At 41.9% G+C, this 17,342-nt stretch overlaps 1 protein-coding gene across 3 annotated transcripts in view; it reads right to left on the reverse strand.

The window, feature by feature from the left end:
* LOC137169497 (kelch-like protein 29) overlaps positions 1–17,342 on the reverse strand; it is a 219,093-nt gene that overhangs the window by 26,980 nt on the left and 174,771 nt on the right. For all 3 annotated transcript variants that reach the window (XM_067572720.1, XM_067572723.1, XM_067572721.1), the window contains 2 exons: positions 9,673–9,855; positions 6,489–6,669 (listed from right to left, as the gene is read on the reverse strand). In XM_067572720.1, the coding sequence (XP_067428821.1) occupies positions 6,489–6,669; positions 9,673–9,855 (364 nt within the window). The remainder of the gene's footprint in view (positions 1–6,488; positions 6,670–9,672; positions 9,856–17,342) is intronic.

Raw genomic sequence — 17,342 nt, forward strand, 5'->3', positions numbered from 1 at the left:
ATACATAAAGGACTATAAGTATACAAAAATTGCGAGGGCATGTTACAACACTCAAAATTAATGGTTGAAATCATGGTGAACTATAGAAAAAGTTTTAGAAGGAACAACTAAAATGGGTTGCTGCTGTTATAATCATCCTACTCAATCAAACAGACCAGAGTGGCTTAAAGGATCATGCAGGAATGTCAAATTATAAATACTTTCCATTTTTCCTGACCACTTTCAAATGCATGCTATGCCATTTTAGATTTTTATTGTATTTTTCCTGTTGTTCCAGGCAGCCATTCACTTCTGTTCTGTGTGGCATGAAAATCAATTAGGTTTGAGTCTCTAAATTGTGTAATCCATCAAAGTGAACATCAAATCTGCGTAATTTTTTTCATACCAAGTATGTTAATTATGGCTGCAACTACTGATAATTTTCTTGTCATTTTTTGATTAACTGATTGTTTGATTTATATAATGTGAGAAAACAGTGGAAAATGTACATCAGTGTCTCACAACCCGCAGCCGACATCTTCATATTGCTTTTTTTTTGTACATCCAGCAGTCTAAAACCCAAACATATTCAATTTAAATCATCTAAAATAAAGAAAAGCAATCTGTTCTTGCATATTTTTTGGCATTTCTGCTTCATAAATGGGAGGGAATTGTTCATGGGAATACTTTGACATATGGGGAAGATGCTTATTCGCTTTCTTGCTGAAAGTTAGACCGATACAACTCTCATATCTGTATGGTATACTGTTGGGAGTTAAAGCCAGCAGGCAGTTAGCTTAGCTTAGCATAAAGACCAGTCACTGCACCTAGCCATGAAATAGCTTCAGCACATAAATCTGTAAAACCACAAACTGTCGTTATTACATTACTGTTTGTTTAAAGGGCCAGGCTATCTGTTTCCCCCCTGCCTCTAGTCTTTATGCTAAGCTAAGCTAACTGACTCTTGCTCATATTTAGCGTACAGACCTTTTATACAGTCGATGGTACAGACCTGAGAGTTGTTTCAATCTTATCATCTAAAAAGTCCAAATATTCTTTTTATCTATCAACATTTTTGCCCAATAATAATAATAATCAGTAGTAATAATATGGATTCAATTTCCCAATCATCTCTTCACATCACCTCTTCACAATAATGTAACATTGACAAAAATGAATGCACCCCAATGTTCATTGGGATGAATTACACACCTCAAACAAGTTATAAGAGTTTTATAATAGATGCTGAAATAAATGGAAACCAATGGATGTCTGGTTATAAAGCAGAATGATTTGGAAAATGATCAGCTATGATGTTAAGTATACATGATTGGTAGTAAATGAGCTGTAACGTGTAAAGGAAGAGGGTGAGCAGGACAGACAGACAGAGAGAGAGAGACGTGAGAACTAAAAATCAAAACTGACATTTCAGAGGGGAGAAGGGTACCATCGAGGGGTAATGAGGGTGTGTGTGAGTGCAGGGGAGGATGGTGGGTGGAAGGGGGCGGTTGCTGGGGTAGGGTTGGAGGGTGGACCGGTGCCTTGACAGCACAGTAGGGGCCAGCGCTGTGAAGTTGGTTAATCCTGAGGAGCAGGGGATTAGCTCAGCGGGGGGTAACCGCCTCGGCAGGGGGTATCTGGGAGCCCGTTGTCCCAGACCACAGTGTCATGCTGTGGGGCTACAGGGGCTGGCTGTCCCCATCACCGTCTCCCCCCCCCCACCCCCTCACCCCTCCAAAACTAGCTCCAGGCACTGTCTGACCTAGTACGTGGAAACAGATCTACACAGTAACACACATAAAAAGACATGCACAACAGCTCATCAGTTCATTATTGCTGTGGAGAGGCTGGAGGGGGCTGGGAGAGAAGAGTGAGGGTGTCTTCACATGAGCCCATCGGTTCCAGTATGACTGATTGTGTAAGAGCTCATAGGCCCACCTGGGGGCTGCTGCATCTACACTCTCCTCTCATCTTCACCCCTTGGCTCTGCGCCGCTAAACTCTTCTTGGCTCACTCCCCTTCTCTCTCTTTCCCTCTTTCTGGACTCTTTCGCTGCAGGGTCCTGAACACCTGGGGCAGCTGCGGGACGCTCCGTTGTTATTAGCATCATCGCCTTGCTGATTATTTTCCCACTGTCTCCAAAAGAGAGTGCTGTTGGGCAGAGAGCTGAAACGGACAAAGGAGGACTTCCACCTCCGAGTCAGTGTGTTGTATATGAGAGAGCTGCCTGTGTGTCCGTATACATGTCGCCTGTGTGTTTAATATGCATCTGCATTCGGGAAATGAGAATCTAGAAGTGGACGGCAGGATGAATGAGCCAAGGGAGTTTGAATGGACCTATCTCCTCTTTTTGGCTGCTTGACAGCTGCTTTTTGCCTACAGACAAAGAAGTAGATCCCCGTCAGAGCACGGTCAACAGGCAAGCAGGGAGGCAAGCCCTGCCTCACCACAACTCAAAGTGCTGCTGAAGCCTCTTCCTTCTATGAGTGCGACGCGGGGTCTCTCCCACCCCTGGTGTCCCACAGAAGGGGACCTTTCTCTGGGTGACTGGCAACCCAGCGTGTGTACCACCCATGGATATGAAGTACTTACAGTAAGGACTTGTCAGTTCACGGAGTAGCCCACAGAAGAATTCAACTGTGTGCAGCGTGAGGCATGATGAATCCTCCCACTGGAATCTCCATCTCACTGTATGTTCTTGGTCATTGTAGAGTTGATGAAATTTCCTGAGAGCCATTCAATGCTTGGATGACAACCTCGCCTGGATGACCTTGCAAAGAGCAAGGTCACCTCCTGCACCAGAGTAAGCCAATATTCTTGAAACGGTGCATTATGCTGGTCAAACGTATAACGTTACTTAATGGAAAAAGTAAAATCCTCAAGAAATAGATGGAGGAGAGTTGTGTTAAGAGTAGGAAAAAGCTGTCAGTTAGTCGGAGCAAGGCTGACCACTTTAAAGGAGCTCAACAACCTTCACAGAGATGTAAAAAATATGATTCTGACAATAAGCATTAGAGGAATGAAAATACACCTGAATAACTATCAGCATGTGCAGGGACGCTTATACAACAACAACAAATACGCTAGTTAATGAAGCTAGAGATAAACCACTTGTGAACAATGGTGGTCTCTCCACACATTTTACGAGGCACATATTCATGTTCTGCAATTTGAAAGGTCATTTTAGTTTGAAAAGTTAAAAAAAAAACACAACATGATCTCTGCAGATCGCTCCTTTCTCCTCCAGACTCGTTAGCCAAACAGCACAACATTCCTGATGAGAAAAGCTAGTTGCTATACTCAGTGTCATGTTGCTAACAGTCTTCATGCAATATTAACTTGCAATAGAGCTTGGAGGACGCACAAACCTGTGCATAGTGCGCAATAAATAAAACAAAACCATCCGTGATTGACACATCATTAGACACCCATGAATTATTCAATATCTGCAATCATATTGGTTTGCTAAAGGATCAACATGCTGAGGAGCATGCAGGCCCAAGGTACCTGATTGCAAGTTAAAAGCCTCCCGAACTCGACTGCTCCCATCCTTAAAAATCTGTCAGTCATTAGTGTAGAGAGCAGAGATGGGAATAAGCCTGCTCAGTCCTCTGAGTGTTGCTTTGGACCTCCTGCCGTTCCCAAAGAAAGGCTGCATCCTACTAGCTTTGAGATGGCTCTGATTGAAGACATAATTGTGAATGTGGGTGAATTTCACGGTTAGGAGCGTGAAACCCTCAGTGAGATGGATGGAGAGATGGGGAGCGAGGGAGGCAGTAAGGACTGCAAATTAGGAGTCAGGGTGCTCTGAACCAGAGCTGGAAGGTGAGAGATCTTGGCTGGGGGAGGCTGATATATGTAGACACACATACAGGCACACAAATAAACACAAGCGTGTGCACGGAGGCATACACCTTTACATATACTCAGGGAACAATGAGCAGTGAAACACACAAGTGCGCACAGAAATGCAGACGCATAGACAATGAAAAACACTTGCTGCGTGTAAACAATCTCTGCATCAATCACCCTATGAGCATGGCTGTGAGGTCTTTCTTCGGTTAATCTGCTGACAGTGAGACTCACTGATGTAGTTTTTGTAGTCCCTGACAAAAACGACAAATTATGATGTTTTAATTCCTTCACAGCTTTACATTCCAACTGAGATAAATTACTCTTTAGAAGTGATGTAGGGGTTGTTGAAAAGCTCTTGTAGCTTAAACTTTTTAAAAATTGGTTTTCTTAAAATGGTGGGAATATCGCTTATAAGTGTAAATGTGTGCAGTGACTTGAACATTATGGTTTGGGTATTTACAGTACGTTTGTGAGAGACAACTCTGTTCATATTATATGGACAGAGTTATAAAATATCCACAAAACTTTTTGTTGTAAATTATGTATAAACCACCACATTAGAAATGTAGAAAATATGTACTTTCTCCTTAGAGATATACAGTAGATATTTAAGTATTGTGTGATTCTGAGCTGCAAAATTTTGCCTATTAAATTAATTTCCTAATGCAACAGTGGAAATGTTATTGGGCTTTAGGGTACTATAATACTGCAGATACAGAACAGACTTTATCTGCATGAAAGAAAAAATATGTTCAAGCTTTACCTTTGTTGCCTTCTTCATGTTAAATACAGACAGATGTTGTGGTCTCCACAAAGGTGTATGCAGCTCACACTGGCAATACTAACCAGTTGACATTCACAATTATCAGAAATAAGGTAGGCTACCTAAATAAAACACTTTAAATGGAAGTCTGAGCCAATGAACAATTCACTCAATAACAAACCTTACATAAAAAAATGGCATTTTTGATATGTCATATCAGACATACCAATTTATTACAAAAGCCAGACATAAATTCCCTTATCTGTCTACTTCTAACTTCTTCAAAGCGCAAACTTTGTATTTAAACATTCTATTCCCAGAATAGTTAGTTTCTGGACGTTCTCACTCATTTTTGACTCTCGCTCCACATAGTGGTTTCTGAAAAAGAAAAAAATGAAAGCCTGGGTTGCTTGGAAACAAGCCCATTGACTGCTCCAACAATTTGCCCAAACAGCTTGAGAGACATGTTAGCTTTTACATGATAAGGCCGGTGACCACAACCTTGACCCTGTGTTGCAAATGGTTTCAGCCTGGGCACCATGTATTTTCTTCCTAACAATTACAAGTTCAACTATTTTGTTCATTCTGTAAGTTATTTCTCCCTAGCCAGTGCACCTTGTGAGAGGGCAGCACTAGGGCAGTAATAACAAGCAGAGGAGGCCTCTGGCAGTTCTTGGAGAGAGGCAAAGTAGGTTAAAGTTTTACAGTGCTGATAATTGAGTCCAGTTGCGCAGGGCCTCAGAGAAGCTTCATGATTGCACAAAAACACACACAAGGGCACAGACAGAGAACCACATACAAACACATCACACCGCAAAACACTGATTTCTTTGGAGCCGTGAATGCCCTAGATGCACTGGCAGCTCTCAAATTAAGCAGCTCAGAGACAGAGGAATCAAATGCGTTTCCATTACGGGGCAAATATTCCATCCACCCCCTGTCATAACGACACTGTATGGCAGCATTAGGGGGAAATATCAAATTAGGCTGTTTCATTTGGAGGACTGTTGTGCATTGCGAACAGCTTTGGAGATCAATTGAGCTGCTAGGTAATGAGCAGCAGCGGCCTGCTCTAATATACTCAGTAATGTTCTTTTGATTGCTTTGGTTAATCTCGCTCTGCTGTGCAGGGGAGGTAGCCCCCTCTCTGTTGAAACTCACTCCTCAGCCCAGGTTAGAGGGAAAAAGAAAAAAATGGGGGGGGCATTGTTGCAAAAGTCAAGCAATATCAATGAAGTTATTAAATCTGGAAAATCCCTATTCATGTTTTATGCCACTAGGAATTCATTACCGTATACTCCATGAGGATACTGTCTATGTCTGGTTTATGCTGAAGAGTTTCAAAAAAATACAGAAAAAAAGAGAAGAAAAGACCCAGCTGAATAGGCCACAGTGGACGACCTTCAAATGAAGTGTTGGTGATGTGTCGATGCTGAAGTGGATGGAATCAGACACAGTATACCACTCTGCTCTGTGAAAGCAAATCCTCTCACTCATGGACCACTCACAAACAAGTAAAAGGCACTCTGTCGTTCCACAACAACACTCACAGCTGTGACCATTTAATATGCTCCGGCTCAGATTCATTCCTCTGCACCTTTTGCTCTCACAGAAAATGCTAACAAACCTGTCCAACCACTTTTGCAATATGCTCACCGCACTACTGCATGCTACACCATCTGCCACATTTCGCTGCGCAGTGTGAATATTTATTTTCTCAAACTGGATTTCTCAGCATCCACCTACTTTTGCAGAATCATCCGCGCATGCTTGGACATGGCTGTCAAATTGGGGTAAAGGCCGCACAGGACTGTGCATTCACCAGCTGAGAGCCGCTGGAGGTGTTTGTTGTTTTGTGGACAGCCTGCTGTTGAGACTGCGTGATTCTTACCTCTCCACGTGGTCCAGGTTCCCCGATACGCCCAGTCCTCCGATGGTGTACAGTTTGCCGTCATATACCAGGCTGTTGTGTCTGCAGCGGGCTACGGTCATCCGGGACACCAGATTCCAGTTGTCCAGCAGGGACATGTAACACCACACATCAGCCACCATCACACCAGACTCTGTACCACCTGAAATATATATAAGAAGGGTTTTTAATGTAGGCTGGTAGGAGTGATTATGACTACCATCTGGTATACAGCTGGAAGGTAATGTGTACATCCAAAAATATGGCATCAAATTGTGGGATACTGATTAAAATATTGATTTTTTTCTTCTTTCTTGTGGCAGAGAACTGACTAAAAGTTGTTGCTGCTGTGTTGACTAGTCAACCAGCCAAGCTACAAAACTGTACTTGTTTCAGCTCGCTTCAAAGCAGCCCTGTTAGCTGTGTAGTTTGACATGTAACACCAGCCGTGACTCGGTGACCCTGTTCAGAGTGTGAGGAAGGTTACAGACCAGAGCCTGTTGATTGGCTAGCTAGAGCACCTCTGATTTCCCCACTGGCTGTCTGACTCCCAGCGGACACATGCAGACCTGTTCCAATGCCCAAACACAAATTTACATTTATATGAAAAGAGGGAGCGGAAAGGTACACGCAGGACAAATCCTGTTGCAATTCCACGGTGCAATGTCAAGGTCTGAGTACCGTGCAAGATTCTCGCACAAATGGACCGTGGAGGGAGAAATTCAGTCTACCTCTGGAGGAGCAACTTAAAGGTGTCTCATAGAGGGAGACACAGAGTGCACAGTGTGCCACTATAGAACAAAATAACTTGCAGAACACTGCAGTGACTGTACAGCCAGACTGAGGAAAAAAAGTCAAGTTAAATAAAAACCTCCACAGAAGGTAAATAGGAAAGACATTATATACAAAAAGAACTCTTTTGAAAAGAAAGGCTTTAAAGTTGTCAACAGTATTGGGCAAAGCAAAGCTTTCAAAGCATCAGATGAGTAAGCTTCAAGGCTAGCCACCTTTTTGAAACTCTTTAACTGTTTCACAAAGGCTCCATAAGTGGGTGACAACCTGGGGAGCTTCACTTTGCCAAATCATAGTGCTCACAGAAAGAAAATGTCCTCAAATCGTGAATGTCAAGTGTTGTGGCCTTTATCAGAATCAGATCTGATTTTACTTGATCTAAAACTATAATGTATTTTTTTTATCCTTTTTTTGTTAGTTGTTTTGCTTTTTTATATGCTAGTGGCAGTATTATGACACTACATTATGCCTGAGAGATCATTAAAATGCTCCTGATTTTATTCAGTATGACAAAATGACTCAAAAAAAGTTTACAGCACAAAAAGTTTGTATTTCCGTAACCATCCTAACCTGGGTTTTGATCCGAATTAGTTTTGTTGACATGATGAAATCAAGAGATGGACCATCTGCATAGGTGGCACTATGGTGGGGCTAGATGGGGCTATAGTCCACCAAGAATTACAATAGCCCCACAAAGAAATGACCCCACTTCACATTCAAAATCATGTCTTACTTATACTATTTTTGGCTGCTGTTTCTCCCATCCTCCAGTTGATCTAGTCCAATAGCGTCCCCAATTGCCACAGCAACCTTCTATGCACTGGAATCACCTTGGCGGTTCACATTGCTCAAATGTATTGTTTTATCATCCAGCAAGGTCCCAGACACTAGTGAAAATGATGAAGTGGAGGCAGGCATCCAGAGAGAGATTTAAAAGAGCCGGATGAGGCCACCAGTGACTTGCTACAGTAGCTTGTCTTATCTTACTCAGTCCTGGCAGTGTTGTTAGAGATGTTAGCCCGAGAGTCTTGTGTCTCAGTCTGTTTCCCCACTGAAGAGTGTTTCTTTATGCATTTAACACTGCCTTCTGTGGCTGAGGTTAGGTCTCAGGTTAAGTTATGGTTAGGCGTCAAAGGGATAACTGTTTGGCGTTAGAGCCTAGGCTTGGTACAGGAGGAAGATTAGAGGGACACAGATTTCGACACAACACCAGCATCAAGAGGAAGCCCCCTGGCAAAAATTTCTACAACCATATAAACAGGACTTCTGGCTGGCATATTCTGCCAGTAAAGATGCAACTTTTTGCAGGCATTTCTCTTGATTTCTGTACGTGTTGCTTGATTATTGAAATGTGAGTCATGTAGTTTCTGTTATTCTACTGAGTTTTCCAAAGTGGACTGTTGCACTCTTGACTGCATCTAACTACGTTCTACACTACCTGTCCAAGTGCTGAATATTATAGAAAATAAATCATGTGGTATCTACATTTATTTAAAAAAAGTTAGGTACAGCATAATCAGACTTATGTTAACATATAAAAAATGTTGGTCCTCAATCACTTAAATTGGGGTCGGTGAGCATATTTACAGTATTCATTTGAACCAATGGGATGAAGATGCACTTAAAGGCATACTATGTAGGATTTTCCTAAAAAACATGGAATCTCTCTCCCTCTAAATCATCACTTATGACCCACTAGAAGTGTGTGGTGGTGTATATATCTACAAAGACCCTGCCCTCTGCCTGCATTTTCTTATTTTCTAACTATTTTGCTGTGTTCAAGACGTTTCTGGGTATCAACGTTTGGGCAGTGGGTGTGTAGCTCCCAGCCAATAACTATCAAGGTGTTAGGTCGGGACTCTATAAAAACATAGCAACAAGGTTACTTCACTGTCTCCATCTCTCTCCTCTGCTCTCTGTCTGTGTCATGGATGTATAAAGACCTAATCCGGCAATGCGGCATCTTCCCACAGGGTTGTGCAGAGGTGTGGGTGTGTTTATTTGTACTTCAGTACGTAACCACCGTGATTCAATCAGAAAATAACATTTTATTTATCTGATTCACTGCTTTGTTCTTGCTACCGCCGCTCCCTCTCTTCATTCAATCGCTAGCTTGCTCAACCACTGCTGCTCTCGCTCTCTCTCACTCTGTGTCGTTGAGTCGGGAAGGAGGGGCTAACTTTGACAAATCCTGCATAGTATACCTTTAATTTGAATTGTAGTTCAACTATTGCCTTTACAAAAGCCAGATCATCACCTTTCACAACTGTAGTGTGATAAACTGACGGCATCTACTGTCCTCTTGCTCTTTGCCTCTAAATAACTGCAAAAGGAAAGCTTCAATTGTGCCGCTGGAGTGGGTGATTTAGCTCACCTGACAGGTAGATGTTGTCTCCCGCCGAGATGACATTGAAGAACTCGCGGTCATAGAAGGGCAGGCTGGCCAGCGGGTACCACTTACTGTTCTGGGGGTTAAAACAGGTGACCGCTGTCAGGGAACGCTGGTTCATTCCGATAGCCTGACGCCCTCCCACCAGAACTATCACCTCTGCTACACCTAGAGGACAAAGGAACAGGAGGAGGGTGGAAGGAGAGGATGATGAGGGTGGACAAAGGATGGAAAGAGACGGGAGAAAGCAGGCCATCAGGGAAGGTTTCCACCACTAAATAAGGGCCAAGATTGAATCAAAGGCTCTTTGAGAGTGCCCAGTGCTGCTGTAAATAGCAGCATAATGTTTTGTGGCATGTTGCCCAATGTTAAAGTATTTACAGTATATGGCTTTCAGTGCAAGGTGAACATTTTTTTTACATTTATTAATGGCACTATTTAAAAAAAAAAAACCTTTGCGCCTTTTCATTTTTAGACAACAACCTTGATAGGCTGCGAGAGAACCAGCTAACACACAACCAGCCGTAGATTATGTGTTGTTTTGAATTCACCAGGCCTTGGCCGTCTCTGAGTCAATAAGCTTGTCGGGAAATGCTAAACAAAATGCAAAATAGAAAAGTTTCCTCTTGGTCTCAGGAAAGTACTGAGTTAAATAAGAAACTATAACTCAATTACCAAGACTGATGGGGCTGTCATTCGTTTGGTTGCCGGCTATCTCTTGTATTCCCCCTTGCTACACATAATATAAGCGCTAAACTTGCATTCACTCGTCCACGCACTCACAATGAAACTTACACTGTTTGGGCAAGGCATAAGAGAATCACAAAATCAATAGGGGAGAATCAATGTGTGTGCATTTGTATGTGGAGATGTGTCTTGTCTCATGTACACACACACATGCTCTGAGAGCCTTGTGTGATTAAAGAAGATACTCAAAAAACACGCTCAGTGCTCATCCCTATTACTTCTCACCCGATCTCTGCCCTCAGACACGCATGCACACACACAGAGCTGGTGGATAAAGACACCAGTGATCCAAAACACACAAACAGGTTGGCAGGCTGCCACATGACTGTCTCAGGTCCTCTCAGTCTTCAGCAGCAGGCTCCAGTGAGCAGGCAAGACGACGAGCCGCCAGACAGAAATGAGCTGTGTGTTTGAAAGCAGCAGGCAGGCGGGCAGAGGGAGGCGAGCCAGGGAGGGAGAGGAGGGCAATAGGGAGAGATAGAGACAGTGTGAGGAGAAAGAGAGCAGGAGAAAAAAAAAAACAAAAAGGGAATGAGAGAAAGAAAGAGAGGGATGGGAGGGAGGGAGGGCTAATCTTCATACACTCCAAACCAAGGCTAACCACTGGTTTATCTGCTTGGATCGATAATTTTCCACACAGACACTCTCCTGACAGGCACATCCATAGGCGGCTGTGTTTTCCTTCAGCTCCTTTCAGTTAAAAAACTATACCCTTATTTTTTTTTTTTCAAGAGCTTCTTTTTTTTTTTTTTTCTTTCAAAGCTGGTAAAACAGAGAGCTTTTCTCTAGGAAGAGGAAAAGGGGTAAAAGAGGAGAAAGATACAAAAACTACAATGGGCTTTGCTGGGGCTGAGCAAACAGACAGAGCAGTAAGCACTGCCTCAGACATATCGTGCACATACAGCTTAGACTTAGTGGACAGCTTAATGCTGGCTGGCTCTTTTCCTCTGTAAGGTTTTAAGGATGTGTTCCTCTGTGTAGGATGGAAAATAAAGTGATGGCTCAAGGAGAAATTGTGACAGTGTCACCGCGAAGATGAAGGTCTGATACACGAGCTAAAAAAAGGACAATCGTGACAAAATGCAGAAGGCGTAGGAGTCGTACACGTCGCTGCCCTTCCTGGCAGCGTGTGAAAGATGTGTGAACTTGGAGGGCTGCTAAAAAAGATTTAAGTTGCACTCGTTCCCATCACGGGCCCGTTTTCACAGCTCCATGGCATCACGCCCCGGACTCGAAGCCTCAAACGGCCCTCAAGACCTCCAACAGACCTTGGATATTCAGCTAATAAATGGGAGTGTGGTTTTGTAGGACAGTCGCAGCTACAGCGGCTGTTCTTTGAAAATGAAAAAAAAGTGAGAACAGGCTCTTTTGTCTTCCCTCTCATGAGCCTCCAACCATACCTACACACACACACATTAATTATATTGACTTTGTTCTGCTATTGTTCTTCCATGTGATTAGTGTGCCGCTATTGCTGTACGTGTTTGTACTCTATTTCTCTTTATCTCTTTTTTCAACTTTATTGGATTCTAAAAAGTTTGACAGTTTTCCCTGCTTTCATAGGATTACATTTTTCATCTCCTGTCTTTCATCCTATTTGCTGTTTCAGTTTGTTTATATTGACTGCCTCAATTAACTTGGCGAAGTTTTCTGTGTCTATGTCTGAGCCAATTTGGGATTTTCTTTCTTTGGTCTGCACATCAATCAATATTAGACTGTTTAAAAGTTGTTTTAATATCTATATAGGTTCATATTTTTCAGAATAAGATATCAAATTCAATTCCATCTTAAAACATGGTGGAAGATGTACAAAACATTAAATTTCCTGATTCTTCCTGTTTATTGGATTTTTCCACTCTAATCCTAAAATACAGACGACAAGACAAAACAGAAAAAGAGACATTTCTTGTGTTGTTATTTTACATAGAATTTAGTCATCTAACAAGCCAACTTGAAGCCCCACAGTGTCTAATTAGAGCAACTAAAGCAATCTCACATGCTGCCTCACTGTGCCGAATTGTACTTCTTTGCACATGCAGGTCTTTATTATCACCTAGTGCCCATGTGCAGGGTTGTTCTCTGCGCTTTCCGCTTGGCCAGACACGTCAGGGAGAGTCCACATCTGGGCGTTGAGGCTGCTGCGCAGCTCTGACCCCTGAAGCCCTGAACACACTCACAAGCTAACACAACCCAACACCGGCCTGTCAGAACGCAACAAAACAGGAGAGCGGCACCGCTGACGGGGAGTCACGGCATCGGATCAGATGACTGCGTGGGTGAGTGTATGTGTGTGTTTGTGCATATGTGCGAGTTTTCTCAGACAACGAAGCCTCACAGGGACGGCTGTCAGTCAGAGGTTTGATGCCAGTTGGGCAGAGGGATGAAGGGATGGAGGATCAAAGGATGGAGATGGGCGGTCGGGGATGAAGGGATAACCAAGACTTGACAGCTCTTATTTTTCTTTTTCCTGGTGGAGTTTATACCCATGGCAGTTTGGGGAGAAAATGCCTCCTCCTGATTGTTACTGACCTTTTGTTTTATTTGTGGTATATATTTAACCTGTCTATATTCAGGAAAAAGTCAACTGAGCACACGCTTTGAGCAACACCCTGTTTAAAAGAAACATATATAAACAGATACATAAATTCTAAAAGCGCATACCAGTACAGCCTTGTACTTTTGGGTACTATGCAACTCTACAGGAAGTGCCTTGTTTGTGACTTTAGGCTACAACAGTTAAGCTTTATTTGTACTTAGAAGTAGCGTATTTGTATATTGAAATAGGGTGAAACACTGCGGCAGTGAGCACTAAGCTTGACTGAAATGGCAAAATCTAAACAGCCCACTATATTGATTTTGATGTAAAGTACTTTGTAACCTGTGTTAAAAAAGGTGCTATATAAATAAAGTTTCACTTTTACTTAGTAACTATTAATATTCTCACAAGTGGTTTCAGTTATAGCCAGCTATGAATTGTGTGGCAAAATAAAGCCCCAAAACGTATGTGATCTGAGGGACAGACAGGCTTGTGTAAGAGCTGAATCTCAAATTGAAGTTGATGCCCACCCACGGAGCGTGACATGCGCACACACATTTACACACACACACACACGCACCAAAAAAAAAAAACACCTCCTGACAATTTCTGCGCATTGCTTCCACCCAACTCGACTTCAACTAAATGAAACCTATCTGTGACAGGAGCACACCGCCCATGCTTTACCTCATGCTGGAACAAGCTGGATTCTCACTGAGGACATATACACAAACACACAAACACACACACACATACACACACACATACAGTCACTCCAGAATAAGAGAGGTTGATGGAAAGATGAAGACAGAATGGACAGATTCTGTCGTTTCTTCTTCCCTCCTGCCACACTGAGTCTTATCTCACCTTGTTATGTGTCTGCTTGCTCTCTGCCCCATGCTGTGACCCTGCTTTCCTTATTCCTCTTCTTTTTTTTTTTACCCCGCGGCTAATACCTCTCTTCTTTTTCTCTCTCTCTCTTTCTCAACCCTCAGGTGACTTCACTCCAACTCTCTCTCTCTCTTCAGCTCATTCTCTCTGGAACCGCAGCAGTCTGCTCTTTTACCGATATTCTCTCCATTTCATCTTCCTTCACTACTTCCTGTTCCTTTTACCTCATGCACCTTTTACCCCAATGTTTTAGCCTTTTGTGACCTTTATTTAACCAGCCATACTTGCATATTCTGCAGAAGAAGTCAAAGGGAAATTGCCGGGTTGGGTTAGGTGGAGTTGCCAGGACACATACATTTACACGTTGAGATTTAAGTTGAGGGTGCACGTCAGCCAAGAATTGTCCTCCCAATATCAGATTTCTTTGCCTGCAAGTGGTTCGTATTACAGCAGCAACCCAACAAATGCCAGCTCCAAAGTTAATTCGTGACCTTGACAAAAAAAATCTCACCTCAAGGTCCATTTTGTATCTGGTAATATTGCAGGATTTTCATCACTGCTGTTTCCACGATGAAGAACTTTATGAAACCTCAACTTTTAAACCAATATGGATGAGGAGTTCCTAAAGTGCTAAAAAAAAAGGGAGAAGTTTTAACATCTACAGCCTACTGCTGCTAAGAGAATCAACCCAACATAAATACATACAAATCAACAAAAGATAAAAACGAAGCTGCAATTTCCTTTAGAAGGCGTGTAGATGAGTTTACGCCTGTACCGTAGAGGGTGAAATTACAAATCACTTTGCTGTTTCAAATCGTTTTGTTCAATTCAATTAAAAAAATAAAAAAAAAAATCTGTAGTTTGATGTTCTGTTCAAACATGATTGTTTCGTGATTGTATCTGTAGCTTTCACAGTCTTTCAGTAAGCTTTTAAGCGGTAATCTTATTATGGTTAAGCTTTCAGTCACCAGTGAGGGGAGCTCCAGTTTAAAAAGTTTCTGACAAGGAAGCTTCAGTTCAACTTGAGATTCGTAGTTAAGGATTTGTTCATTCATGTGCAGAACACCTCCACTGTAAAGTAGACTGGGTGTACAAACTGTTACTGGTATCTAAATATTAAGTTGCAGCGCATTTTTCACAATCTCAAACTGTCTGAGAGATTAAAAGTCCTCCTCCAACTTCTCTGCTTCTCTTTATTTACTGTACATCTCCTCCTTTATGACTAGTACAGATTTAAATAGAAATCTGTAAAGGATTCAACTTGAGCTCTGTTTTTTCTTCAACTTTAAGTTTATTAATATCATGAAGGAAATTGGCTTGGTTTTCAGCCAGACATTAAAGATATAAGTCACAGGAATACACTGAATGACAATGAAAAAAACTCCACCTAGTCTGACGAAAACAAAGCAAAACATGTCAACGTTTCAGTAAAGGTGACACGTATAAATATATATATGCGTAAATATATTCATGTAGTATACGACTGGGGAAAACTGGAAGCGCACAGACTTTTACTCACAGGGTATCACAGCCACAGTGACACTGGCAGTCTGTCTCTCAAGGCTCAGAGCCATTTATATCTCACTGCTGGTCCATAACCATTTCCTCTTATCTCAGTCGCCTCTCTCTATTCTCTCTCTTTTACTTCTTTTCCTCCCTAATCCTATGACTTCTCTCTCAGGGTGCTAATTTGCTATGGTGAGGATCAGGGGGCCAAAGGCTCCCAAATAATTTCAGGGTCCAGGGATGTACAATGTGTATACTATTTGTGCGCATGATTTTAAGTGTGTATGTGTGCATTCTTGGATGTGTGTTTATCTGTTGAGCAAAAAAACTGAATACAAACATTTTTTTTCTGGCCTCAAGTGTCCTCAAACCCCATTTAAAGGGTCAGTTCAGTATATCACTGAGTCACCTCTAATGGTGAAAAGCCTTTCAAATGAAAGAGAGTGTTTTCAGCAAAGGGGTTACCCTACAGCCTACGTCTCTTCGGCTTATCAGACAGCCTGCATACAAATGGGGAATCCTTTTTAGTTAAGAAAACAAAAGCTCTTCCTACTTCAACACGGATTACATCTACTGAATATACTCTTCTGGCAAGCGGGGTCTAATATATTATCCTCAAGCACTGGAATGTTCTCAAAAGCGATCCACCTCTAATATCAGCTCAGAGCCTCCTTCGATCACTCTTAAACACAGACTTGTTCATTCTGACACTAGAATACCACCTGTCAGATGCCAAATACTTCATACATCCACATACTGGTAAAAAAAAACCCCAAAAAACACCACACACAAAATCCTTCCTAAACTGCAGCAGCACTCATATTCTCGACACGCTGAAATGTTAACTGTGGTCTGGTTTATAGTGGACAAACTAAAGATTGATATCTGAACACAAAACTACAAAATACACATAAAACATGGATAAGGCTACGGCACGAGCTAACCATGGCTTTGCAGTGTTGTTAAAGTTTTGAGGAACAGACAAAATCTCACCCTCTCATAAATGATTATACTCAACGGATGCAGTACTTGTATTTTTTGTACTTGGTTTTTGTAACTAAGATATATCTGTGCTGTTTTGTTTCTGAAATCCTGTTTAACAAACTACTTTGTGAAATTGATCAAGGCACAGTAGTGTAAAAACATTGATCTGCTTGCGCTATTAAAGGCTGCAAATCAATAAGTCGTTTTTTTCTCTAAAATTACACGTAGTGATATCTGGCGATGGTGATACAGTTTCAGTTTTATCTGCCCAAGTTTTGAGATTTCCACCTCGACTCCAGTACAATGGTGAATGAAATTTTATTTGTGGAGCAGCGCTGAAAAATTACATCAAAAAAACTAAAATAACCAGTGTACCCAATACGCAGGATAATCCATACATCTCACTGTGAACAGTTTTTGGTGGAACTACTTTCTACCGAAGAAATGGCCCTGCGGCGGTTTGTTCTGTGGATTTCTCAGAGTAACTAGGACATTGTGTCTAGAAAGAGAGCTTGCTGTTGAATTTTTAAATGTAATGTTTGGTGGCAGAAATCTCAAAGATGATATCTCAAAGATGGTGATGTCTCAAAACTTTTTCCAAAAAAAAAAAAAAAAAATGGCAGGATACCACTAGAGGGAAAAAAAATTTGATTTCTTGTAATTTCAGTGAACTGCACCTTTAAAGTCTGTGGTATTTGAGTGGCATTTGAATGTCACACATTCTAATTTTATAAACTCAGATAAGACACACACACACACACACACATATCAGATCATGGTCACTTTTGGGGAAATTACATAAACTTTCATTCATTTCCTGGAGACTAACCTTAACCACTGACCCAAAAAACAGCTTTTTCCCAATTGGGGACATAGCTTTTGTCCCCAATTTGACAAGCAGTCCCCAGTTAACTGGTCCTAAGTCTGAGATTTTTCCCCAAAGTAGCCTATGACAGACCACACACACACACACACACACACACACAGATCT

Source organism: Thunnus thynnus, chromosome 18, assembly GCF_963924715.1.
Source record: "Thunnus thynnus chromosome 18, fThuThy2.1, whole genome shotgun sequence".
Classification (NCBI taxonomy): Eukaryota; Metazoa; Chordata; class Actinopteri; order Scombriformes; family Scombridae; genus Thunnus; species Thunnus thynnus.